At 52.8% G+C, this 629-nt stretch overlaps 1 protein-coding gene across 1 annotated transcript; it reads left to right on the top strand.

Annotated features, from left to right (window-relative positions):
• Nucleotides 1-4: 4 nt before the first annotated feature.
• Nucleotides 5-623, top strand: S1PR2 (sphingosine-1-phosphate receptor 2; the record flags this gene model as incomplete). Its single annotated transcript, XM_009073996.1, has 1 exon — nucleotides 5-623. A coding segment is annotated over one exon (619 nt), but the record flags the coding sequence as incomplete, so codon positions are not given.
• Nucleotides 624-629: the final 6 nt, after the last annotated feature.

Below are 629 nucleotides of genomic sequence, written 5' to 3'. Positions count from 1 at the left end.
CATCTACAAGGAATACTTCAACAAAGAAAAAATTTGGGAACACTACAACTACACCAAAGAAGACACCGAGACTTCCGGCACCTCATCTCGTTGGGTCGTCTCCATCCTCATCGTCATCCTCTGTTGCTTCATCGTTTTGGAGAACCTCTTGGTGCTCGTTTCCATTTGTCGTAACAAGAGGCTCCACTTGGCCATGTACATTTTCATAGGCAACTTGGCCTTTTCTGACCTCTTGGCTGGGTTGGCCTTCATGGCCAACATCCTCTTGTCTGGGGGCACCACGTTCAACCTGACTCCGGTGCAGTGGTTCGTGAGGGAAGGAACGGCCTTCGCCACTTTGGCCGCTTCGGTCTTCAGCCTCTTGGCCATCGCCATCGAACGTCACGTGGCCATCACCAAAGTGAAAGTTTACAGCAGCGACAAGAACTGTCGCATGGTGTTGTTGATCGGGGCGTGTTGGGTCATCGCCGCCGCCATCGGGAGCCTTCCCATCATGGGTTGGAACTGTATCAGCGACTTGGAGGATTGTTCCACCGTCCTCCCCCTCTACTCCAAACGTTACGTCCTCTTCGTCACCACCATCTTCACCCTCATCCTCCTTACCATCGTGGGGCTCTACACACGTATCT

Source organism: Acanthisitta chloris, unplaced genomic scaffold (assembly GCF_000695815.1).
Source record: "Acanthisitta chloris isolate BGI_N310 unplaced genomic scaffold, ASM69581v1 scaffold32470, whole genome shotgun sequence".
Taxonomy (NCBI): domain Eukaryota; kingdom Metazoa; phylum Chordata; class Aves; order Passeriformes; family Acanthisittidae; genus Acanthisitta; species Acanthisitta chloris.
This window is presented reverse-complemented; position numbering and strand designations above follow the sequence as displayed.